This window comes from Streptopelia decaocto (assembly GCF_964273445.1).
Source record: "Streptopelia decaocto genome assembly, chromosome: Z".
Lineage (NCBI taxonomy): Eukaryota > Metazoa > Chordata > Aves > Columbiformes > Columbidae > Streptopelia > Streptopelia decaocto.
Genome location: NC_138657.1, coordinates 23,309,038 through 23,335,445, shown reverse-complemented (window position 1 = coordinate 23,335,445; position 26,408 = coordinate 23,309,038). Strand labels below are relative to the sequence as shown.

The 26,408-nt window shown below is 38.8% G+C and overlaps 1 protein-coding gene across 1 annotated transcript in view; it reads right to left on the bottom strand.

Moving 5' to 3' along the window:
• Positions 1-26,408, bottom strand: part of GLDC (glycine decarboxylase) — a 70,182-nt gene that overhangs the window by 20,364 nt on the left and 23,410 nt on the right. Inside the window, exons 2-11 of the mRNA XM_082074176.1 lie at positions 17,699-17,834; positions 9,322-9,486; positions 6,521-6,598; positions 5,712-5,859; positions 5,258-5,454; positions 3,917-4,013; positions 2,893-2,998; positions 1,688-1,827; positions 870-950; positions 210-307 (exon numbers count right to left, since the gene is read on the bottom strand). Of these exons, the coding sequence (XP_081930302.1) occupies positions 210-307; positions 870-950; positions 1,688-1,827; positions 2,893-2,998; positions 3,917-4,013; positions 5,258-5,454; positions 5,712-5,859; positions 6,521-6,598; positions 9,322-9,486; positions 17,699-17,763 (1,175 nt within the window). The 5' untranslated portion in view covers positions 17,764-17,834. The remainder of the gene's footprint in view (positions 1-209; positions 308-869; positions 951-1,687; positions 1,828-2,892; positions 2,999-3,916; positions 4,014-5,257; positions 5,455-5,711; positions 5,860-6,520; positions 6,599-9,321; positions 9,487-17,698; positions 17,835-26,408) is intronic.

Genomic DNA, 26,408 nt, shown 5'->3' with positions numbered 1-26,408 from the left:
GAAAAACATAACGCCCATGTAACCATGAGTGTTGCTTTGCTCATTTAAATCGTGAAAGATATCTAAAAATGCTACTAAATACATTATTTCCGAATAATGAGTGACTCTGTGACAGCTACAAAACTGTAGCAGCTGACTCTAGTTCCACTTTTCGAAGGAGATATTTTCACATTCCATTAAAATATCAGATATACAGCAGTTTCACAAACCTGTTGAAAACCTGATGTGTCAAGAATTTAGAAGTTCTCTTAAATGGGGTGCCAAGGATCCCTTTGGTTTCCTCGCCCATACCCTCAGCAATTAGCTCCTTTGACACAAAGAAACACAGAGTCAAATACTTTAACAGAAATTTCTCTTTTCACAGTCAAATTCCATCAGAACTAGCTTATAGTACCAGCTTACAACAAGATTTAGTCAGCTGTTTGTGCAAAAAAAAACCCTTTATCAGCATACATACCTGTATATCTCTAGCATGACAATAGCATTATATTAAAACTGGGTACAGATGTCCCAGTAGTCCACATCTTGCAAGTATTGCTGCTAATTACTAAGGGCATGCAAGAAAAATTCCAGTGGGAGAGAAATAATGGACCACCCTGTTTAAACCTCACAAAACAAATAACAACCAAAGTGTAAGGTTTTCAAGCTGACCGAAAGGATTAGAGTCACAATCAGAAAATGGCATTACTTAGTTAAATAAACCATTGTTATCTTATACTGCCTCTTTCTTTAAGGAAGGATCTGAAATTCTCAGTATTTCACAGATGGTCTTACATACAGACACTTACTGTCCCAAGAACAGTTTTGCTTTCCACTGAACTTCTGAAACAGTCAGATAATTTAATCCCTTTCATATATTGTCTACTTACAGCTGATGATTCGCAACCAAAAATCCATAATATGTCATCTAGGTCTTTCTCATTTACAGTTTCATCAAGTGATACTCCAAGCTATGGATAAAAGCAACAGTAATTACTCCAAGCTCTTAATTTCAGGGATATTTATTTGCTCTGGTCAAGAAAAAATACTATAGACACAGTGGAGGACAAAGAAAATCAGCCTCCCCAACAATATGTAAATGTCACTTCATTTTATGTAATAGATACATAAAATTTACATAAAATTGTCCAATTCCTACCTTTCCCCTGCTAAACCACCCAAGCCAGGTGGCTCACAAGCTTCATGAACTCACTTGTAATATTTCTAAGTGTTTTCCATTTAGAAAGAAATTGGCCAATTTTGCTAGACCACTCCCTCCCCCCATCTGATTTTACAGAACATATGAGATTTTGCAGAAAGTCCTTATTGCCTACCAAAATGTGGCTTATATTTCAATCTGTCTTTAAAAACTGCCACAGGATTTGAATTCTGGAAATCATCTTGTATTTCATCATTAGGTTCTAAAGTCTCTCCACACTCTAGTCCTTAGTGGTATAGTGAACATGAAATAATTAGAAAATCTTTTTAAACAGGCATAAAATGAATATAGAATGATTAGTTCTGGAACTTCAGTACCTCACTTAACAACTTCACGCTCTATATTATCTTTATAAATTGACTGATAGATTTCAGCAAATTACAAGAAGTCTAAAATAATTTTATTCTGTTTAGCACATCTAATAGCTAGAAACTGAATGCAGAAAAAGCCATGCTACAGAATTTCTGAAAGGTTTAGGGAGTTGCTTACTCTGCCATCACTATAAATCCGAAAATTTATCTTTCTCAGTGCTGCCCTGTCCAAAACCTCTTTGACGGAGCATCCACACGTGATCATCAAGGTATCAAAGAACAGATCATGATGTAGTTTATGACCAGCTCGCCTGAGACCTATAAAAAACAGTAAGTTAATTCTATTAGCTGCATACTGTATTGTTTGTTTACACAGTACTTGCATAACAAGATTATTGATCTCCTAAGTAAATGCTTTTACGTAATGCAAAACACTCTCCTTGTGTACCAGCAAAATCACTAGCTTTTTTGTGAAATGTTACTGTGCATGAAAAGCAACTAAATTTAGATTCAGACCTAATGAATAATGCAGATTAAGTCTAAGGAAGTCTATTCTGATACATCACATTTGTAATATACACTATAGCAGAACTGGTAGATAAATGCAATAAGGACAAAATCACAAGACTGGAAAGAAAAGTTTTATTATATCAATGGATACTGAATGTCATGGAGTTTGCCATAACAAAGTTCAGAGCACTAGTGCTTTTCACTGCAGCAAAAGGTCTTCCAGCAAAGTTGACGAATCAAGCATGGGTAACTGTGGCAATCAGTTCCCAGCATTCCAGTTCTGCATAGCTCTTTCTGACAGCAATAAAAGTCATGCCAGTGAAAAAAACCTACCAGACCACATAGTCCAGATGCAATTATTATTTACTGCTGCAGAGTCTGTGCTTTCGGTTAGCTGTTAAGCTTTGGGATTCCAAGTGTTCATAGCAGGTGTGATATTCCACCCAACTTAACTGAAAAATCGCTAATTCTTTAATCTCATTTATTACTTATTTTCGCTATGTTACTAACACTCTGCAGATTTCTGTGCGTAAACTAGGATGGTCCAGTAAAAGAAATAGAGAGCTTGCAGCTGGAAAATAGCATTTGACTCTTATCCACTAGAGACTCACTGTGTAGACGTCTGTTATTTTCCCAAGGAAACAGAAGTAACGCTTGCAAGCTCGTATCACACAGATGTCTAATTTTTTGATGTAATTGTCAGAAGTACACAAAAACTTTATCTATGAACTTTGTACTCAAATGTTCTCTTGAGAGCTGAGAGAGATAAAACACATCAGCTGGCAAAAAAACCCATGAATTTATTTAAGAAGATGTATTATTTAAGTAGGTGTAAGGATTTAAGAACAGTTTCTGCAAATGTTAAATACTCACCTTCAGCCAAGATTAGAGTAGCATTGTGTACTCTTCTTGCAATATGCCTTAATCCATCAGACCCATGGTAGACACCAAACATAGCTGCCATGTTAGCAAGAAGAGCCTAGGATCCAAATACAACTTAGCACATCATTATTAATAGTAGTAGTAGTATTAATAGTATTAATGATGATGATGATAATAACATGTTAGTTTAGTGGAAAGCTTATTTAGCACCTGGGGACAACCACATATACTCAGCTGATATACTTTATTATGTGTTGTCTACAAAATAAAAGGTGAGAAAGGCAAAACACTTCAATGAAACCGTAAGCACTGATTATGAATTCAATGCCCTTTGAAATGTAACTGTGCCAGTAATGAACATGAACTTAAATTCAACTATTGCAACAACGATATCTGAAGACTCTCAAGTAAAGCCAGTCATTGCTTAGGATTGATAGAAACCACTTACGGAATATCTATGAATACTAAGTAATTAATCTTTTTTTAACATTAGTAATCCCTCCTAAGAATCTGGCACAAAATTAAGAGCAGGATTAAAGCATTGATAAGAGCAGAAGAAAACTACAAACTTGTCTGGCTGAAGGTCTGTGGAGGCATGCTGAAGATAACTATTTTGGATTATTATCTACTTAATCATGGTGTTTTCCTGTAAAGACAGTCCTTTGGCGAGGTACTATTTTTGCATCAAATCATGCAGATGGAAATACAAGTTGTGAAAATGTGTAGAAGTAGTTTAAGAATTTTAAAATGGATTTATTTGCCTTGAGTAGGTGATTTCAGATCATTAGAATTCCCTTCCATTTTATTAAGAAATCTGTCTCGTTCATAACACATACAGCACTACTCACTGACATTCACCCTATGAGAAAGATGGACTCATGATATTGCACGAATTCAGGGCTGAAGTATTAACTCTCAAAAGTAAAGCTAACTCAAATTACTACAATGTAAGGGCTATAATCTTATGGTTTAACTTGTTCCTTTCTACAGCTGAAAATAAAGCATGACAAGTTACCTGTGCTGTGCAGATGTTGCTTGTAGCTTTATCCCTCCTGATATGCTGCTCTCGTGTTTGCAAAGCAAGTCTATAAACTTCCTTTCCATTTGCATCTCTGTGTCACAAATGAAAATGTTGCTACCATTACTTTAAAATTACAGAAATTTAGCAGATTAGGCTCTATGCATGCTAACCTGAAACTAGCTATCTATCCTCAGAGACAGAAAGGTGTTGGAGAGAATAAAGCGTAAATCAGGACAGAAGAATGAGACTCAAGGGCCAATGGGCACAGACTGAAACACAGGAGGTTCCTCCTGAACACCGGGAAATACTTTTTTTCTGTGAGGGTGACCAAGGACTACCATAGGTTATCCAGAGAAACTGTGGAGTCTCCATCCTCAGATATCTTCAAAAGCCATCTGGACACGGCCCAGGGCAACTGGCTTTAGGTCACCTTGCTTAAGCAAGGGGGTTGGACCAGATGATCTCCAGTGATCCCTTCCAACCTCAACCATTCTGGGGCCAAAAACTTAAATCCATGACCTTGGTAAATAGATTTACTGTTCTTTTGTAAAAGATTGTACAAGACTTCTGATCAAAAATCCGAATTGGGGATGAGACTTCAGAACTATGAGTAATGCCTAAGGATACCTTTAGATTAAGCAAGATGATTAAAAATACATTTGAAGGAGTATTACTATACAAATGAAAATTTCTAAGCTTATTGATGACTGTTAATGTCATTAGCTACGTTGTTACTGAAGTACCTCTAAATACCTTCTGTGCCAAAGATATGCAGTCTTTCCAATAACAATTACTTTGCATTTCTACTATTCTCAGGCATCTTGTCAAAGTTCAAAATGTCATCAATAACTGTGAGATGAAAATTTTTGCACACTATTTCTCTGTTTTGTTTAAGCTTGACTAAAATCTGAACTCGATTAAGTTCTTCTTGATTATTTGGGAAGTTCACTGTATTTTCTACTTCTATTTATGTTTTTAATGACTGGATGTCAGAGAAAAAGGTATAGCAGTACAGAATAAGTGGAATAATTTAGCTTGCATAGTTCTTTCATTTCATCCTCTCATTCATCACAGTCTGTCTGCCATTTAAGCTAGCTCCTCATCCCATACTGCAGCAAGCACTATAGACAGTTCACAGTTTCATTCCACACAAATGCAGTTCTTTAAGCTTGCTTCCTAAAACTGGAAGGCAACATTTATTCTTTGAGTTTTACAGAAAAAAAAGGTGTTTGGTACAACACCATGGTCATCTGTTTTTCATAAACAACGCCCAAGATGGTTGAAATGCATTTTATTTAGATTTTCCCTGTAGCTAACAGTGAAGGGAGCCCTTACCTTGTAACGCCCACCATTCTGCCAGGCATCATTCTCACTAGATTCTCCTTGACAGCAAAGAATGCCGCGTGGGGTCCCCCATAGTAGAGCGGCACACCAAACCTCTGGGAGTTACCCAGGACAACATCTACCCCAAACTCTCCAGGAGGCTTCAGAATACAGAGAGCCAGAAGATCAGTAGCACAGCAGGCAAGACTCTGAGAACAGAAGTGCACAAAGCAGTCAGCCTCTTCTGAAGGAATGGTGTTTGCATGGGAGCTAAGCTGGAGCAAGATATGGCTTGAAGCAGGTCCATATCACTTGCACAGAGCTGAGGTGCAATGGCTGTAATGGTTATCAATTGCATGGAGCTGAAGAATAATACTTTAGGCAGTGTCTCATGTAATACTTAGTTTCTATTAACTATGGCTGTTTGATGCATCAGACTGAAACCTGTGAGACCAATGGAATTTACCCCATTCTGATGAGCTCTTTCAACAAGTTCAGAGAAGTCTTCCACCTTCCCTTCAGTGTCTGGATACTGAAATAATACTCCACTGACATCCTTTCCACTGAAATCCATCTCATGGGGTAATTTGAGTTCAGTAATAACACCTGTATAACTGTAAAGCAAAAACATGCAGAAGACAACATATTCAAACCACTGCCTGTCTTGCAGTGACACTTGATATGATGTTTTCATAGCCTTATACATGACATCTTTCTTTAACATACAGGGACTTCAATCTGCTTTGCACACTAAACATTGAGAAAGTTTAATGTCACGGTATATAGTACAGAAGAATAATTATATTTTATATTGTCATGAGAGATATGGAACAAAGCAGAGCAGAAGATGCATAAGCTACTTGATGGCAACATTTGCTGCTTTAGCATGTTTGACAACCAAGTCACATTTTTAGAAAATGGCTCATGGATTTAGCTTTCATTAAAAGAGAAGTTTTGCTGTTTAGTATAATACATTTTCTAGTTAAAAAGTTACCAGACTGATGAATTCAATAACCAAATGTATATATTTGTGCAAACAACTTAAGGGGAAGATTAAATATTTTCTTTTTATCAGACATTTAGTCTCTTTTAAAAAAATCTTTAATTACTTTGCAATTGTATTTGAATGCCAATGTTAACAGATTTCTGCTTTTATTTTGCAAAGAATACATAATCCTATATTCCAAAAACATTAAGTATATGGTGAAGAGGCACAGATGAAAAATGATCCAATGTAAGTGAAAAGATATGGTGGAAAATGGAGAGAAACATTACTTTGCTCTAGTTTGGACCACTGCTATAGTTTGAGGGTGGCATCGGGAATCTACATAGAACTTCCTTCTTTTGTTGTGTCTGTTAAAAAGAAAAGGAAAAAAGAAGGGTTACATATAAAGAATATATTGTTTTCCATAGAAACAAAATGAATTTGCTTTCTACACGTGAGTTTACCTAAGTTAAAAGGCAGTTGTAAATTTTGGTTATTATAACTAAAGACTGAATGAAGGTTCTGGACCTTTTAAAATAAGAAAATTCATTTCAGACACATAAATGAGATCCATACGTGACAAAAATTAAAAGAGACTATGAAACAGAACAAGAAGCCAAGTTAAGAAGCTGCAGGAATGCCTCCACACACACTCTTTGAAAGGAATGCAGCTGTGTTCTTTACTGCAGATTTTCAGTGTTGCCCTGGATAACCAAATATGAGCCATCACAGTAGTAAAATGGAGACTAAGACAACCGCCTAGTTCTGTTAAACATGATTTTATGTCAGACTGATGCTCTGAACAACTGAATAGTTACAACACAGTCTCTGTGACCTTCAATAATCTCTCAGATTTCACTTTATTTGCAGATCCTGTTCAAACGCTCTCACAATAGAGATACCTGAAAGTAAATTTGTATATTTCAGTGACAGTTTCACATTTAGCAACCTAAGAACGACATACTTCACTGTCTTTCAAAGCTCCTTTTAACTGCTAGTGGAAAAAAACAATTCACGTCTTCCGTGTTCATGGACACAAAAGGTTCATGACACAGACTGTTAGGCTTTGCAACAAAAGCTCCCCTGCACCCCCACAGAGAGGCAATGGCAAGTGAGGGAACCAAAATAACACCCTGTCCCTGCTGCTCGCAGGGCCATCACAGGAGATACCAGCCCACCAGTGACCCATCTCCACAGCAGAGGAGCACAAGGGCCTCAAGGCATGTAGGAACTCAGATTAATTAACCAACCCTGACAGACACACTGTCTGGGTCCCCCTTGAAAGAAGACATTATGTGATGCAGGAAAAAGGCATTTTGGGATTGCAAGGGCTTATTATGAGATGTTTAGAGGAAAAGGGATACAGTTAAGTGGTTCGGGGAGGACCAAGTGTAAGAAAATACAGTCGTAAGGGGATAAACAGGACAAGTCATATATGAATAGTTGCTGGTTAATACATTTGAATCCAACTAGTGCAGTCTGTCCTCTCTTGTTCTTAAATTCCTTTCTGATTATTTTCATGGCTGAGGAGCTCTGTATTTGGGGTGTGGTGTGCATGGCCGTCTGGGTGCCAGAAACTGGAGTCATGCCACAGAGCACCCACATGTCTGAGTCCATGGTGCAGCAACTGGAGTGACTGGAGCGAGTGGACTTCAGTGCCACCAACTGGAGCAGCACCTCAGCCACAGAGGCCCCTGTGTCTGTGTTGGCAGCAGCTGGAACAGGTAAGACTCTCTCCAGTAGGTTAGTGGGAGCCCAGAACTGGACACAGAACTCCAGGAGTGGCCTCAACAGTGCTGAGGAGAGGGCAAGGATCACCTCCATTAATCTGCTAGCAGCACTCCTCCTAATGCAGGCCAGGATACCATTCGCCTTCTTTGCCACCAGAGCACACTGCTGGCTTGTGTTCAACTTGGTGTCCTCCAGGACCCAAAGGCCTTTCCTGCAAAGCTGCTTTCCAGCTTGTCAGCCCCCATCATGTACCTCATATGCCTGGGTTTGTTCCCCGCCAGGTGCAGAACTTTGCATTTCCCCTTAATGACCTTCATGAGGTTCCTGTCAGCCCATTTTTCCAGCCTGAAAATGACCCTTTGGATAGCAGCATGGCCCTCTACTGTTACAGCTGCTTCTCTCAGTTTTGTGTCATCAGCAAGCTTGCTGACGATACACTCTGCCCCATCATCCAGATCATTAATTGGACCCTCTGTGCAGCATGGGATGTGCCATTAATAACTGGCCCCCAACTAGACTTCACATCACTGATCATCGCCCTCTGGGCCCAGCCATTCGGCCAGTTTTCAATCCACCTGACTCACCTCATCCAGCCCATACTTCTTCAGCTTCTCTGTGAGGACTTAAGGCAGACCAACAATGTAGACGATACCTACTGTTCTTGCCTCACCTACCAAGCCAGCCACTTCATTGTAGGAAGTTATCAGTTTGGTCAAGCATGACTTCCCTTGTGTGAATCCATGCTGGCGACTCCTGATGACTTTCTTGCCCTTCACATACCTGGAAATGGTTTCAAGGACTAGCAGTTTTCCCACCATCCTCTGGGGGATCGAAGCGAGTCTGACTGGCTTGTAGTTCCCTGCATCCTCAATCCTGCCCTTCCTGAAGACAGGAGTGACAACTGCTTTCCTCCAGTGCTGGGGCACCTCTCCCAGTCACCATGACTGTTCACAGACAATCAAGAGTGGCCCCGCAATGACATCAGACAGCTGCCTCAGCACTCATGGGTGCATCACATCAGAGCCCATGGACTCGTGTATGTCACATTTGTTTAAGTGTTCTCTAACCTGATCTTCCTCTACCAGGGCTAAGTCTTCCTTGCTCTAGAATTCCCCCATGGTCTCTAGGTCCTTAGGTTTCTTAAGGACTTAGATGTCTGAATTAAACATTTACATCAACGCTGGCAACTTCTCTGGGGGCTCAATAACATGGGCTATAGTTGTGTAGTGATCTGCTTCCAGTGAAAAGGCCACACTCAACTTCAACCCACTCACCTATCCATGCTTACAGAACGTGAAATGCTTTTCAAACTCCAAAATTCCTTCCTGCCATGATTTAACCACACATTTAAACATAGTACCTGTGGCATAACTGCATGGCTTCTGCAGCAGCTGTCCCCTCATCCAGCAAAGATGCATTAGCCACATCCATTCCTGTGATATCGCACACCATAGTTTGGTAATTTAGCAGGCTCTCCAACCTGCCCTGGGAAACCTCAGGTTGGTAAGGAGTATACTGTGTAACCCTGTAAGAAAAGAAGTCTGAGTTTGGATCTAGGAAAACAAATGTGTAAGAGAGTTATGCCAATATGTAACTGAACTGTGTCATAGGAAAATAAACTGTAAAGCATAATTCACTAACATGGAAATTCGTTACAAAACACTTATTTTTAGATGGCTGTAATTTATTACTGTCCTGGAAACCTGAAAATATTTTCTCTTCTGGTATTGACTTGGCTTTTTACAGGAGAAGAATTCTATTTCTCCATTTTGAAAAGAGAAATTACTTTTAAAGCAGAGGTGTGAGTGCACATTGGAGAAGGGGAGGGGAAGTAGGCACTGAGTGTGGGAGAACTGAGTCAACTGGCAATATCCAAGTGAGAATGCTTAGTTCAATCACATTTAGGTATTGCCATTATCTTTCAGTAATGTTTCTGAAGCCCTTTACTTGCAAAGTCTTCTCCACTCTTATGCAAGGAAAGGCACTCAGCATTTCGTAGAATCAAGCTCAGAAATATGCAGCTTCTTGTGAAATGACAGTTTTCATCTATGTCAATGAAGCGAAGTGAGATTGGTGTGAGTTTATCTGTTGTCACTAGGAGAACAAAAGAGTAGAGGCAATATAAGCAATTCCTTAGAAAAGGCAACAATCTGAAGGATTTATTTAATTCTAGCAGTCCAGAAAAACAAAGCAGCATGGGTCCAGAAATCAGACTCTCCTCTCACTGCTGGAAATTTGGGTACTGGGTTCCACGGTGGTTCAGGACAGACCTTGTGCCACTTTGAGTTCAGAGCAGTGGCCAGAAACAAGTGATAAGTGAGAACACTCATAGCCTTTGTTTTCTGTCAATGGAAACGGGGTAGTAAGCCCTAGACTTTTGAAAAATGCTATAATCTTTAAAGACAGACTGAAGTATTTGGAAGCTCAAGTCATGTAAAGTCAACAGAAGGTCAGCAACAAAAACTTTTAAAGAACAAGCTGCAAAACCTGTGGTATAGAGCAAGATAAGAGATCAAATAGTAATGCAAGAGAGAAAGTAGGAAAAAAGTCCTGAAGAAAAGGATGGAAGAGCTAGAAAGAACATAATAAGTAAACTCAAAGTATAATATATGATCCCAATGTATTTACTGTTGTCCTGGTTTGACTGAAAATGAGTTAATTTTCTTCATGGAGTTAGAAACCTTCCTTTTTCATAGCTAGCACACTCATTATTTGGACTTAGTTTCAGAATAAGAGAGAACATCCCAGCACAGAGTTAATGTTTTTAATTGCTCTGGTCTGAGAGCCAAGGACACTCTGAGAGCTCTGCCCAAAGATGTCAGGCATTGAGGAAGAGGGGCATGGATGGTGCAGAGCTGATTAACAACCAGACTGATCAATGAGAATATTCCATCCCATTAGCATCATGCTTCATACTGTAGGATAGTTGGGTTCTTCCAGTTGCTCTCTCGCTTCTTGGCTTTCTTCGCTCATTTTGTTGGAGCCAGGGGAGTTCTGTTTGGGACATTTAATTTGTCCTTTTGCCATCCAGCCGTTTTGCAGAGGCCTCTGGGCCTTTCTGCCTTTTTCCTCTCTCCAGAATCAGCTGCTGGGACCAGGTGCTGCTTCCTGGGACTCGCTGCTCCGTGTGAATGGAGTTCATGAGGAAGTGCACTGAGTATATTTTATTTTAAATTATATATATATATATGTGTGTGTGTGCATGTATGTATTTGCTAGTAGTGTATTAGTATTTTGTTGTTTTATTAAACTGTGTTTATCTCAATCCAAGTTTATCCCTTCCCTTCGATTTGCTCCCCTATTTGGGTAGAGGTGGGGAGCAGGGGTGAGTGAGCAGCTATCGTGGTTGTATTACTAGCTTGGGTTAAACCACAACAGCTGTCTATTTAAATTATACATCTGCTCAAATTTCTCACATATACTATTCATTACAGTGACAGAAATCAATAGCTATGTATCAAATTATATAAATATATATGATTTTCCTGAATACTGAAGGTTTTTCCTTTCTCTTAGCCAAGTCTCACAATAAACTACTTATCATCATGTAGTTGACTGCATAGTTCACAAGAAAGTCCATGTCCTGGGCTGCATGTAACATTGCTTATCTCAACATAATTTTTTTTTTTTTTTTTCTTCCATGGCTGTTAAACTCAGTTTTCAGTTTGCCAGATAAATTTTCAATCTGGGACTATACAGATTTGTTTTCTGAATGGTCCCCCTGTCCACTCAGTTCTCACCAATAAAAAGAGTTATTCCCAAATCCTTTGCATGAACAAAGAGTTTCCTTGCTTAATAAGAGAAACTCCTTTGTACTTGAAGGTAACAGTCTTAATTTCTCATTTAATTTCAGCTAAAAGCCTTATTTTGCATTATAACTTGCAGGAGGAACTAGAATTAGACTAGTAAGAATTAAAGCATTGAGACTAATTGAAATGCATTAGAGAAAGATTACTCAGTGCAAGGGAAGAAAAATAGAATCAAGAACCATTGGTTAGTACTTGCCAGAATAATCAGTCAGCAGAAATTAAATTTTCATTAAAGCTGAGTATACTGGCTTTATTGGTCATCTCAACAAAAACATTGTCTCATTAAACCATTACTAATTAGGGACTGATGCAAAATAGGAAAGGTAGGGAAAAAATCAGTAGTAGAGAAACAATACTTCACATTAAACTTGGCTGCAAATTTTGCTAAAGGACACTAAAGTTGTTGCTGTTCATGTGGTGCAAAATTCTCTGTTTTGTTTCTAAAGACAAAGCATCTTTCTTAAGATGTGAGTAATGTTCACAACTTATTACTTCATGAGAACCCCCTTTCTTAAGATTTTATCTTACATAATTAGAGATAGACTTTGCAATGAATGCTTGAATGCTTCAAAGCAGACCACTCTAATCAGCTACCCAGAAATCTATTAAAAAAGCCTCAAGAATTTCCACTCAGTTTATGCTCAAATGACTTTTTAAATGAAGTTTTTATATTGTGTAATATAAATAAAGAAAACTATTCTTAAACTGCTACTAAGTAGCTTCTAATTTGATGGTTCCCTTGAATAACCTCGATCCTACCCCACACAGTTGGGATAGTACACTATACTACAAAACAGAATTAACAAAGCTCTGTGATTTTGATGCTATACTTTTGAATGGTAAAACCAAACCAATTTAGGAGAGGATGGAAAGTAATTAAATTAAAAGTAATTTCTAAAGTAAAGTTTTACAAAAGTCGAATCTCTAAAAAGTACACCGTCTCTCATTTAAAAACCTCCTCTCTTCTGCTTAGGTTTGTTCAAGTGGCTCTTCGGCACATAATTCAAGTCCAGTACCAAGGACATTAAAATGAAAAGGAAGAATTACCGTCATGGCAAGGAACACAACTATGAACTGCCTCTCGTTCAATCAATCCAGAGAAAAATACAATCTCCACTCAGTTTCTGTTCTGACCAGAAGTACTTCTGCAGACAAATACTCTCAAGCTAATTAAGGCAAACAGGTCATGACATAAAAGAAACCTTCCATGAGAAGTTGAGCCAGTGCCTAACATTCAGGAGTTCAGTAGTAAGTGGCTTCAGTTTTTGTAGCTTTTATAACTCTCTGCTTTAGTTCAATGTTTCACGTTTTGCCTTACCCTACTCTCAAAAATATTTGTATGAATACCAATTTAAGCTACTGATGAAGGTTTGAAAAGATGCTGAAGTAAAAATGTGTCCCTGGAGCAAAGCAAACCAGCATCAACAGACAGGTACCAAAGCAAGAAGCATCTAAGAAAGCATGCTTTCAGCCAAAAGCTAGGCCATTCATCAAAAGACCTGGCTTATGAAAGTGCAGAAGCTTCTGTACTTAGGAGTTGGGTTTGTTCTAGATTTAGCAACAAAACAGACTATACATTAACTGCAAGATTAACAATTATGGATTCCTCATACTAAGTTAGCTCCTGCTTCCACAAAAAGATTCAGAAAACTCCATTACTGAGCAACATTCAATGAACTAGTTCTTGATTATTATTTATAAGTGTACAGTCAATAAGGTCTAAGACTAAGCCTAATTTACTTCTTAATATACAGTAGGTTCTAGCAAAACAGTTCACCATACATCTTCCTTAGTGATCTTTTCTATATTTTGATTGAATCTCTGGGAAGTTAATGTGTTCATAATCAACACAATACTTTCACCTTGTTATAAATTATGTTCTTGTAGTTTTAGACATCTGCAACACTAATCTCATGCAATGGCAGACCTAGAATTGATTTGTATTTCCCGTCATATGGAGTATTCATTTTGTGATCTGACAATTAATAAGATGAAATGAATTTGAAGTAAGGAAAGACCACTGGTAGAATTTAAAACCAACATACATGAGTCATGGAAAAAAAGAAAATTAATCTAACAACACTGGAAAACTGAGACTGAAGTTCAGTAATTAATACATTACCTTTTTTAATTATCTGACTTTTATCAACTGAACATGACTGTTAAGGTCAAAACTGAACAAACAACAACAACAAAACCCACAACAACAAACCAGCTGTATTTAAATATGCATATATATAAATATGGCAGTGTAGAAAGACACTATAGTAAAGCTGTACAACTGGGAGCCATCCAGCTGCAGGTAGTTCAATCCAGTCTGTAGGATTCCCAAATGCTGTGCTGTTTTTACAGTTCCCTTGGAACTTTGTGCATCTTTGAAGAGCAGTTAAAAGGGTGTTCCTAAAACAGTATATTACCCATAGATTTGAGAAAGCTGGATAGTCCTATGATAGGGCATGGTCATGTGCCACTTTCCACTTGAAGCATAAATACAGATTTTACTGCCAATTTGTCATGCTTTGTAGATGTTTGTGCATGCTTCTGTATCCTTTCTACAAGGAGATATCAGCTGCATAATATTTATATCAGATTTTTGCATGATATGCAGTAATTTTCAGAATGCAATGCATAAGTGCTGAGTGCTACTAGCTAACAAGTTAATACGGTACACTACCAATGTAAAGATCACAGGTGTCCTTGGTACAGGTACTTTATTCTTATGTATTTAATGGCTGGGGACAAAGGAATCGAGTGAGCTGTACTCTGGAGACCTCTGCATCATGCTGGTGTGACTCTAAAGGCCCTCTTGATTTTCAAGGCCTCATAGTTATGTTTTACTTAGTATTCTTATATTTAAGCCCACAAATAAATACTACATTGTTTTGACACATATATTAGTAAGAAGCCTATATGTAAGCTGATTTCTTAAGCCAAATTTTCTTCATATCTTCGGTTATTCATTTATGTTCAAGGCAGGGCACAGAATTAATTTGGTATGTCACTAAGGAAAGAGGTCAGTACATTGGATGTGAAAAAAAATACTGAATATATTAATATGGAGTACAGGAGAATAAAGACTATGTATCCAAAACAGCAGACAGATGACAGGTATTCATATATTTGAGAGGTCTGTGCTGAAAGTCACGTAACTGGTAGTATGCCCCAAAATAAATCCTTCTGCCTGCATTTTAGAGTTGAGATGTTCTAAGGATAAAGTAAATTACACACTGGCCTGCTATTATTGGTTTGCACAAAATGGGCTACTATTTTTGCTAATATCCACTAAGGAGTGTATGGAAAAATACTTCTAAAACTTTCACCCATGCTATCATGGAATTGTTAGTCACAGATTGCTAGGAACAAAGAAGTGCTAGCAGACAGTAATGAAAACCAAAAGGAAATCAGTTATCAAAAATAAGAAATACCTATGCTCTACCTTCTGCAACTAAGTCAAAACCCTAGCATAGGAGACTGGAATTTTAACTGCAGCATTTCAGGTCCACGATAGAAATTTCTCTTCTTTTTCTTTAACTTTCAACCAAAGTGTTCTTTGGATAAAAAGTTATCTGAAAAAAATCTACCCCAAGTGTTTTGAAACAGATTCTTTCACAAACACAGAAGGAGTTACAATGAGATTCAGACTTTAAATGATGCCTGTGCTTTTCTAAAGCTATCAGTACAAGAAATTCCTAAATGCTGACATTCCAGACACTTATTAGTGCATAGTTTCAGTCAGATGGTTTTATCTCACAGTAATTAAACTATACAACTTTTATTGTGAACAGAGATATTATACGTAATTGTCCAAAGGCTTCAAAAAGTTTTGAAACTCCACCAGTGTTGAGTATTTTCTCAACAGAATCTGATATTTGGGAAGACTTTTGTGGTAATCTTCTAAATAAAGCAGCGTGGGTCAGTAGTCTCATTTTCAGCCAAACTTATATTGTGTGCTTAACAGTTTCCTCCTGAAATCTACCCCTTTGCTTCCTACCTCCTGGTAGCAAGCCTAAGTGTCCTAAATTCCATAAGGTCCTTCACTTCTGTGTTCACAGACTTCTATGAACAATCTTTTATAAACCTCCATTGCATTCCAATGCAAACCTTGCTCTAACGAATGCCAAGCAATGAGAAACTACGAGTCATGAGAGGCACAATTAAGCATAAACAATAAAACTGCACTTGCAGCATTTCCCTTGGAGCTGCAATGTCAAGTGTGTTGGCATGGAAAGCGTTACACCCCCATTAGATATAAGGAGAAATTTGGTTTCTTAAACAGTTTCCACAAGATCTGTATAGTTAAAAAGTTTGCTTTTGCACACATACACATACGCCTTCTCCTCAATAAACATTTTAACCTTCACTTTTGCCATCTGTAAGCTTAGTTTTGAGCCATCTAGTTTGACTTTACTGGACACTCCAAGAACAGATTTCTGGACAGACTCTCCCAGTTTCATTAACACTATATAATTTTTTAGGATTTAAAAATATCCAGGTCATTTTGGTCCATTTACTTTTAAACTGTTCTTATTTTTGCCTCTAGCAAATGATTATTTGTTTTGCGGCACTGTACTGAAATGTTTAGATTGCGTATTTTGCAAAAAGTGGGTGGGGATAAGGCCAAATAAATCTTTGTATAGATGTATTGCATAGATTCCTTGAGTCCAAATAGTGCAACATTTGGTCAGTTCAAAGTTTCAAATGCAAACAGAGAGACAATCTGATAATACATAGAGTCAGAGGTCTACAGATACACACACCCATCTTATGGCAACACGAAGTACTAAAAATACAGCACCTAAGTGACAATGGTTCTTTACACTGACTAATTTGACTCTTTTTGTTCTGTTGGTTGGGGTTTTTCATATGGCTATTTAACCTTTAAATACTGCTTTTATTAAAATAAAAATTAGGCAGTAATAAAGACAACAGTCATTTTAATACAATACAAAAGAATTAGGTTACTGACTAGATATAAGGGAACTTCTAAACAAAATCAGACAATGCAGGCTATCAATGGCATTCAGGCTGTTAGAAAGTGAGATTACATTAAATTCAGTTTTCCTGTTGCATAATTTCTGAGTTACGGTTCTTCAGGGAAATGCCAATGTTAAATGAGTGTTTATAATCAAGCCTTATTACCTTTGTCAGGAAAAATCCATCAAGAGACAAAACACCATTATTATTTGGATAAGTGCTGTTCATAAGATATAAATCAATATATTCAATTTATTTTTTTTTAATCTTTTTTTTTTTTTACATTTAAGTAAAACAAACAAATCAAAACCAACCAACAAACAAAAATAATAACACTCAAATTCAAGTCTGTCAGACAGGCTATTCTTTTGCTTGTCCCCAAAAAACTGAAACATCACCTGGCTAATGAGAACAAAGTACAATATTCTTCCTCAGGCCTCTTCAGAAATGAATTATCAAGTATTGCTGTCTACCTATTTTCGGGCACCAATAAATTATTTGTTCGAACAAGAACTTACTTTATGGACACACATCAAAACTCTTGAAGGTCTCTGGTTTCAAATAAAATCAAGAAAGAAATAGCAAGTGTATTTACCTTTAAAAAGTTCAAGGCTTTTTACTTCATAATAAGACAACCATAATTTGAGTATTGTGTAGTATTCAGCTGTCTCCACTCAAAACTGTATATACCAGTGCAGGAGGGAGCCAGTTTAAATTTAGGCAGAAGTTAGGAAATAATTGCTTCAGGTTAGGAGTTAAGTTTGTATACTTCCTTAAAGCAAACAAATACTTGTGTTTTAGTAAAATATAATAGGAACTGTGAACAGAAGTCACCACAATCAATGAAATATTTTACAGGAAAAGCACCTTCTAAGTGAAAAGTATTCTCTTTGCCCTCTAACTTCAGCATGAAGTATATACATACTCATTTAAAAAGAAAATGTTGTACATTACCATCCTGCATTCTCCAGCAAATTCCGTGCAATGGGCTGAGGCACCGAGCAGTTGTAATAACCCATGCCTATATAGGACCTCCATATCTTGTTCTTGCTTGCGATATTGTATAGAGTTTCAAGGATTTCATTTTCACCTAATTGAAAAGAAATAACATCAGAAAACTACAGTTACATTCAACGCCAACAGTTTTTAACTGAAATGTCTTGTACCTGTACCGCTGTGTAAAAAAAATACAACACTGGTGATGCAAGTAGAAACAGCAGCAGACTAAGGTGCAAACCAAGAAAAGATAACATAATAACCTGGTAAAATACTCTAGGAAAGTTTAAATTCTGCCAAAATTCTGAAAAAAAACCCAAAACTGAATAATAACAGGGTTTCAACTAACATGGAAACAACAGTGAGAGAAACAGCTGCAGGCAAATGGCTTATGGAGCCCTTTTCATGCTAATACAATGTACATTCTGGGTCTCTTGCATGTGCATTAAAATATATCTCAGAAGGCACCTTTTATTAGCTAAACCTTGCAGAAATAGCATGGGATTAAGCCATACCCATCCACAACTATGATTTAGTGTTTCTAACAGAGCCACATTTGTACAGATGTAGCTTACACCAAGCATCCACTAGTGATTCTTATGTACTAAAGAACCTTATTTTTCTGCCTTTTCCCTAAATAGCTGATAAAAATGAACACTTCTTTTAATTCAGTTTTAGTATGCTTCACCAGTTTATTTAAAAAAAAAAAAAGTGTGAAAACAGTATTTCTATCTTAAGAAATTCCATTTAAGATTAACTTTTAATAAATGAGTCTGCCAATCTAGTTTGGAGAGATTACAACAGAATGCTTTTGAAGTGCCCAGACAAAAAGCATTTGCACTCCCTCCCTCCCCCAACTATAGTTTAATCTTTGGTCGTTCTTCTACATACTTCTCAGTGTCCTGAGGGCTGTGCAAAAATCACATTCAGTCAACCTGTTCCTAGTAGTCAATGAATAATGCTGCCCATCATCTGCCAAAGGGGAAGATTTACAAAATATTTTAGCACCTGAGGATGCAGAAAGAGAGTCAGTAGGCTGTCTAAGATGACACAGAGAAATAGTCCTGCCCAGCCAAACAGACATGGGTGGAACTAACCCTCCTAGGTAAGGGGAGCAGATGCTTTTTTAATTTCCCCAACAATATGACCTTGGAAACTGCTGCAGTGGGGCAGCTGCACCAGGGTCTGTTCATTCTGCACTGCAACTTGAAAAGGAGGCTCTGGAATACAAGGCTACAAATCACCAAAGCAGCATAGCTCAGGCCCTGGATGTCTCAAAACCTATTTTCTCTCTGCAAGTTACTCCAGCAAGAGAGATCAAGTCAAAACAGCTTATGCTCTGGAATGTGTTGGCAAATAATTATGTTTTGAATTAATTTCTTCTGCAACCATAAATAAGGATATTATAACTTCAGCTCTAATTTCAAAACTGATCTCTCCTCCTCCTTTTACTCAATGTGCTACTATTGCATTCCAGGTATAAAGATTAATTTTAAAAAAAGATTTCTGGTTTTCAATTAATTTCTTCCACAGCCACATAATACCTCCCACAAAGTTATTTTTTTACTGATCTTCAGTTCTCACTTCAAAGTTCGTTTCTTCTCTGCCTCTTACTCAGTGTTACTATTAGATCTAATGTATAAAGATTAATTTCTTGTTTTCGTAAACTACAATTTTTTTCTGGACTCTCAAGAACCATGTGTTTACTATACCTGAACTCAGCAACACCCAGGGCAAAGTTTCTGAAGTGTCGTCAGCAGCTCCACTCCCCATACTCCTCCCACACAATTTATTCCAGACAGACGCACTTGTCTATTTTAAATGAGAGTTTTAACATTGCAGAGATCATCCTCTACCACTTGCAAACCAAAAGTTTGATCGAAGATAGTTTGGGTGTAATTTGACAGGGAGGGTAATATTCTTGCAGAATTCAAACACGCACAATTTTTTAAAATGGTAATGAATCTGCTCCTTCTACTCCACATGCATTTGAAGGCAGAAGCTGGCTATCATTCCACTTGCATGCTAGCCCAATGTCACACACAAAAATGCATTAGAAGTACAATTTCCGCGATAAACACATACCACAAATACTGTACCATATGCTAGATAACATTTCCTTTGTTTGTCCAACAGGATGTTTCTTCTAGAGAGTCATCTCTCGGCAAATATAGGTATCTACCACGTGAAGATGCTGAACTTGTGCTAGAGCTCCCTGAAGTAACACCATGGTTTCCAAACTGATTCAAGGCACAAAGCAGAAGTCTTAGCAAGACTGTGAGCAGCTTAGGCAGCAATTAAGCTCAAGAGTAGAACAACATCCCACCTAGAAGACCTGCACTGATAGAACACGTGGGCATGAGCCAGAAATGTGTGCTTGTAGCCTATAAGGCAAATTGTATCTTGGGCTGCACCAAAAGGAGCGTGGCCAGGAGACCAAGGGAGGTGATTCTGCCCCTCTGCTCCACTCTGGTGAGACCCCACCTGGAGTCCTGTGTCCAGCTGTGGAGCCCTCAGTACAGGAAAGACATGGACCTGTTGGAGAGGGTCCAGAGGAGGCCACAAAAATTATCAGAGGGCTGGAACAGCTCTGCTGTGAGGACATGCTGAGAGAGCTGGGGTTGCTCAGCTTGGAAAGGGACCCAGGGAGACCTTATTGTGACTTTCAGTACTTATAAGGGGTCTATAAGAAAGATGGGGACAGACTTTTTAGCAGGGCCTGTTGCATTAGGACAAGGATAATGGTTTTAAACTAAAAGAGGGGAGATTCAGTCCAGACATGAGGAAGAAATTTTTTACGCTGAGCATGGTGAAACACAGGCACAGGTTGCCCAGAGGGGTGGTAGATGCCCCATCCTGGAGACATTCCAGGCCAGGCTGGATGGGGCTCTGAGCAACCTGATCTAGTTGAAGATGTTCCTGCTCATTGCAGGGGGGTGGACTAGATGACCTTTGAAGGTTCCTTCCAACCTAAACTATTCTATAATCCCAACAGTTAGTATATTTTAACGCATTACATTTTTATGAGCTATCTGTGAAGATATTTTAATGAGATATTTGTGAAGGGGGTGCTGATCAACAGGTGGCTGAACATGAGCCAGCAGTGTGCACAGGTGGCCAAAAAGGCCAACAATATCCTAGCATGTATCAAGAATACTGTGGCCAGCAGGACTAGGGCAGTGATTATCTCCCTGTACTCAGCACTGGTGAGGCCCCACCTTGAATCCTGTGCTCAGTTTTGGGCCACTCGCTACAGGAAGACAGTGAGGTGCTGGAGAGAGTTCAAATTAGGGCAAAGAAGCTGGTGAGGGGCCTGGACCACAAGACTTAAAAGAAATTGCTGATGGAACTCGAGCTGTTTAGCCTGGAGAAAAGGAGGCTGAGAGGAGACCTTATTACTGTCTACAGCTACCTGAAAGGAGGTTGTGCCTGTGAGGACAACCTGGTGGTGGGGCTGATTCTCCATCCTTGGGAGTTTCATGTCCTGACTGGGTGAAGCCCTCAGCAGCCCAGGCTGAGCCCACAGCTAAACCTGCTCTGGGCTGGAGCTGGACACCTCCCCAGCTCCGCATCAGCCCAAACAGGATTCTGTGTCTCTGGCAGTAGCTGTATTTCCCACTCACAGTATCACAGTATCACAGTATGTTTGGGATTGGAAGGGACCTCAAAAGATCATCTAGTCCAATCCCCCTGCTGGAGCAGGAACGCCTAGGTGAGGTCGCACAGGAACATGTCCAGGCGGGTTTTGAATGTCTCCAGAGAAGGAGACTCCACAACCCCCCTGGGCAGCCTGTGCCAGTGCTCTGTCACCCTCACTGAGAAGAAGTTTCTTCTCAAATTTAAGTGGAACCTCTTGTGTTCCAGCTTGATCCCATTACCCCTTGTCCTATCATTGTTTGCCACCGAGAAGAGCCTGGCTCCATCCTCATGGCACTCACCCTTTATATATTTATAAACATTAATCAAGCCTAGCTTTTAACAGTGTAATCCGCAATATTATTTGTGAAAGGCATCTAACACTGTATTGGTCACTCTAAATAACTAAAGCTAACATAACAAGAGTGATTTTATGTGTGCTTAAAAATTAATTTTCAAATTCAAAATGAAATTGCTAAGTTTCCAGTTCAGTCAACAAGTGTCACTAAACTCAGAAAATGACACAGACTTTTCCTGCTGCATAAGGCATATACCTCGGAGCACATGTAGTGGAAACTGTATTCTGGTAAATATGTATTTATTTAAAGCTGAAACATAAGACTAGGATTTCAGCAAATTTCAATACATATGGTTGAAAAAATACAGCTTGCAACATCCTGTGTTGGGATACTGATGAAGAGCAGTTGAATCTGAAGATACAAACAGTCTTTCTGACAATACAACTGCTTCTGAGCCATATTGCTTCTAAAAACATTCAGACTGGAGACCAAATTAGTTTCTTACACAGATTATACAAACTAATGTTTATAAATTCTAAAATTTGATAAAGTAATGGGGAGTACTTTGGAAAAAAAAAATACAGCACTGTTTTCAGACTCTTTTTTTTAATTCAAATCCTGAAAAAAAAAAAGGCAGAAATATGTAACATATGTACAAAGCCTACCCATTAAATAAAGATGGACTTACAATAGCAGCATTGCAGGGATAACTACGGCTGATACAGACAGCAGGTTCACAAGCATAAAAGAGGATTATTCTTACAGAAGACAATCTGTTCTTTTACTTCAAATGGGTCAATCACCACATACATGCTAAAGCACCTTCAATACCGAAAGAAAAGCTGATTGTTAAAGTTTACTTACTGTGACAGTGGGAAAAAAAGCTCTGTTAATACCAGTCGATCACAATTAAGTATCAAACAGATGGCTAGCCTTGTTCTAAATATCGACTGAACAGAAGTTACATGCCAAAATAACATTTTCGCGGAATAATATCTGCAGAAAAACTGACTGTAAAAAAGCCCCCCTTCCAGAATCGGTAGAGGTACAGGACTGCAAGTTGTTGTTATGGAAAATCAGACATTTTGCTGTTTCACCCCTACTGGCTTTCAGTGGCATATTCGGGTGGTGTTACAACACTGCCAGTGGGCTCAAGGCCCCAGGCACTTTCTAGATAGCTTTTTAAATTTTTTTTATGGTCAGAACAGAGACACAGGTGATACTTCTGTCATATTATGTACTAAAGGACGTAACTCATTTCAGAAACCTCTTAGCACAAACTACATCCCTCTTCTCCTCCATCACGGACCAGGTCTGTATGATAAGAAATCTACCAATACAGGAACACTAATAAATATTGAAAAAGCATTTCTAGCATAGATGCACTTTTACCAGAAAAGCTTAAGATCTACCACAATGGTTTTTGCATTCATACATAAGCAAAACAAATGTCCAGTTAAGGCTAGAGGTTTTCCCTCTCAATATATTATGTCCTTTAGGGAAGATATGAAAACTTGATTCTTCCACTGAAGAGCAGGGCTGTTCTAAAATATCTAGGAAAGACAATATGTGCACAAAATTATTGTGGTGCTACTGCAATCAGAGGTTTTATTTATGAGCAGTGGAATATGTGATACCATTTAAAACAGCTCTTTAATATAAGGTGCATCTACAGGATGATTTTTTCATATTGTTATTGCATACACACAGATGATTGATTATCTGTCTTTTAGACAACTTGTTACATTACCAAGGGAAGGATCTGTAATGCAAAACAGTCTTTCCTACTGGCACACCTAATGAAAATTTGAAGATGTGAATATACATCAAATGTATACACCTGAGACAAGGCCTAAAGGTATAAAACTTAAAAAAAAATCCCAAATACAATTGCAGGGACCTATGGTGTATGCATGGTTTTCTTGAACTGCATATCTGTTTCTAGCTATAAGCACTGACTTCAATGAGACTTCAGTGCAAGCTCAACTGCATTTCCTAATACAAAGGAGCAGCTTGAGCACAGCTGATTTGTGGGGTGACTATGATTATGTTTTTTAATTTAAGTTATACAGAAACGTGGAAGCGTTTATTTAAACCACTAGGAGTTGCCATATTAGAAATTTTATAAATGCTTAAGTTGAAAAACATATTTTGAATTGCCTTGCCCTGTTCCTTCATTGCATGTATGAGTTTGGGCGTGGCGGGAGAAAAATCGTCTTTGTACAAATACAAAGAATATGTTTAAAACAGAATGCAGTTCTCATGACACTTCCCTAATTTTCCTGTTTCCCTTTAATACAAGGGATATGACAGAGAAATAATATACCATAGCCATCTAAGAAATCCCACACTAGTGATTGGAAAGGCAATTTTATCTCTAACGGAGCATTAACGAGAAACTAAGTTTTACTCAGACTACAGTGTCCTAAGCACAACATATTCAATGTGAAATCGCACAACTTTAAATTGAAGCTTTTAACTTCTCTTTTACAAGCTGTGGAGTTTTATGCTACTAATTCAGTTGAAAACTAGTGGCAAAAATCTACACATTAAATTACAAGTTAGTTCATCCCACTGACTGCAGAAGAAGAAGCAGCGTGCACAAAAACATTTTCTGTACCTCATGCAGCCATCTCTTTTGAAAACTCACTGTTGCAGGCTGTGCGATGTGAGGCTCTGCATTACAGTCACATTCTTTGAAAGTTTACTCTAAGAGAACAAGAACAGCATAGCAAGTGGAATAAAATGCCAGTGAACTAAATACCCTGCTAGCTAATGAGGTCCTGCTGCACAGTATGAACTTGCATACAACAGAACATTACTAAGGCACAGCAATGTAGGAGGCATCAATTTCAAAATAGCTGTGCAAATCAGCATGAGAACACATGCAAGTGCATCAAGATTTTTACTTAGGTTGCCATCACCAGCTCAGTTTTCAATAATGTACAATTATTTTAGTGCCCAACCATACTGTATCACTTTTATGCATGTTTTAGTAATGTAAAACTTCATAAGAGTATCATATACTAAATCCGGAAAAACAGAATAAAGCTTTTTGAGTAGTTATTAATGACAGTCTACATTTAATCCCTCTTAAAGACCTAAAATATAATAAGCTAAAAAGGTATTTTTCTCTGAGTGTAAGTGAAAATCACTTGTGAGACAGTGAGTACCATGATTAAAATACATTAATCATAGGAAAATATGCCAAGCAATACTTTCAGCGGTCATACAGAGAGAAGAAGGTGGTTAAATTCCACCTCTCTACCCCACTGTCCCCATTTTAATAGGATGGGTAATTACCAAAAACTAAAATATCACTGTACTAATGAAACACTTTAGAAGTAGAAACTTCCAGTCACCACTGTATCCTTCCTGGCTGGGATCTGTCTTTTCAGGCTCTAGTTTTCCTGGCTGCTCATTGTGGCGCTGCCTCTCAGGCGTGATGTCATCTTGGAGCAACCAGATTGAACTGGCCGGGAACCTCACCGGAGCTGCAGGCCTGAAGTTTACACTCAAATTACAGCGCATGGGTGAGCAAGGAAAAAAAACCCAGAGAAAGGGATCAGATTTTCTACAAATCAGGCAATGGATCTTGACAAAAATATGAAGTGAATAAGGATGTAGTCGACTTCACTATCTGAAAGGCCATTGAGCTTTGTTAGTTTCAGCTGAATTGTTAAATTAGGTGCATTTTAAAGCGTTTCTTTTATTCATGGGATTTCTAGCATGATGTTCGCAGATACCTATTGAGAGTGCAGTTACGCAGACAGAAATTTTGTGCTGTGATTGCTAACTTTTAAAAATGTTAATGTCTAAAAACTTATCAAATCACATCAAGTTTTCTATAGCAATTTGCTAAATTATTGTAGTGTCACAATTGCTGGCTCAGATGTTTTGTACTCCAGCAGGTTTACCTACCCCCCTCAATCAGACAAATTCAAAATGCTAGCTATACATCCACTGTGTATCCATCATACGGTGGCACAGGTTTTCCATTTTATTAGAATATGCAGGTTATTATGGGCGGGGGGAGGGGGGACAACAAAGAAAACCTGAAGAAACATAAGAGCCAACAAAAGACATCTGCACACTTCAAGCTACAGTCTACACCAAGGGGACGATTTTGAGCCACACTTTTCCCTCTGCATGAGACTTTTGGGGCACAGAGAAGTGCCTTGAGCAGCACTTGAGCTCAAAAACGCTTTTTCAGGCAATCCCAGTCTGCCACATACGTTTTCCTGCCGATTTCCAACACGAGAGCGAGACATGCAGCAGCTGAACTATGCTACCGAGTTAGTCTGTAAAGAATAAAGTGTCGGCAGTGGTTCTGCTACGCTTATTTAAGTCTAATTCTGAACTTCAGCGTTACACGTTTCAGCAGGGACATTCGGGGCGGTGGGGGGGCAGCACCCCAAATCCTGCCCCGTGGCGGCCGGAAAGAGCCGCGGGAAGGGCGGGGAGGGGAACGGGGGAGTCGGGGAGCACCCCGGGCCATGCGGTCACTTACAGACGTGGTCATCCATCCTCAGCGGCCTCCGGAGACGGATGCTGGCCGGGATGGTTTTATCCATCAGCTCCTCCACGCTCTGAAAAGAGGCGACCGCACGCCGTCGTTAGCCCGCACCGGGAGGGGACCAGCCCCGCCGCCCGCGTCCCCCCGCGTCCCCCCGCACGGCACGGGCACCCACCTGCACCCCGACGGCTCGCAGCATCTCCCGCTTCTCCCGCTC